Below are 449 nucleotides of genomic sequence, written 5' to 3'. Positions count from 1 at the left end.
GATCCAGACGGGGAACCCGTATCAGCCATGTGTGAAGGGTAAGCCATTGTTTAATCTTTTCTACAAATTTATTTGGGTGACTGGAGAAGAATGGTTAGCATGAGCTTGGATTCCAGGTGAAGTTCTCTGATCATGCATGGCTTTATCTCATTTTACAGAGCGGACTGGAAGTGGGGGTATGGTTGCTCCACAGAAAGTCACTCCTCAGAGGGTTCTCTGGGGGCCAGAAGCAGCAGCAGCAGCAGCAGCAGCACCTAAAAGCTTGTTAGACACATAGGCTCAGGGATAGCATCCCTCATCTGCTGAACAGAGTCCACACTTTGAGAAGACCTCTGTTGGCTCAGGTGAACCGAGGTTTGAGAAGCACAGATGTTGCACACTGTGGCTGCAGCTGCACAGTAACAGTAACAATCACTGTTAATTGTTTCAAACTCAAGTTCAAGTGTGCA

General features: G+C 47.7%; 1 protein-coding gene across 1 annotated transcript in view; it reads left to right on the top strand.

The window, feature by feature from the left end:
* Positions 1-18: 18 nt before the first annotated feature.
* The window catches only part of LOC101991312 (vomeronasal type-2 receptor 1-like), a 22,393-nt gene continuing 21,962 nt past the window's right edge, over positions 19-449 (top strand). The window contains exon 1 of the mRNA XM_013348193.1: positions 19-38. Coding sequence (XP_013203647.1) covers positions 28-38 — 11 coding nt within the window. The 5' untranslated portion in view covers positions 19-27. The remainder of the gene's footprint in view (positions 39-449) is intronic.

The sequence above is a fragment of the Microtus ochrogaster genome, chromosome 1 (assembly GCF_000317375.1).
Source record: "Microtus ochrogaster isolate Prairie Vole_2 chromosome 1, MicOch1.0, whole genome shotgun sequence".
NCBI classification, from domain to species: Eukaryota; Metazoa; Chordata; class Mammalia; order Rodentia; family Cricetidae; genus Microtus; species Microtus ochrogaster.
The sequence above is the reverse complement of the archived record's forward strand: the minus strand, read 5'-3'. Positions and strand labels throughout refer to the sequence as shown.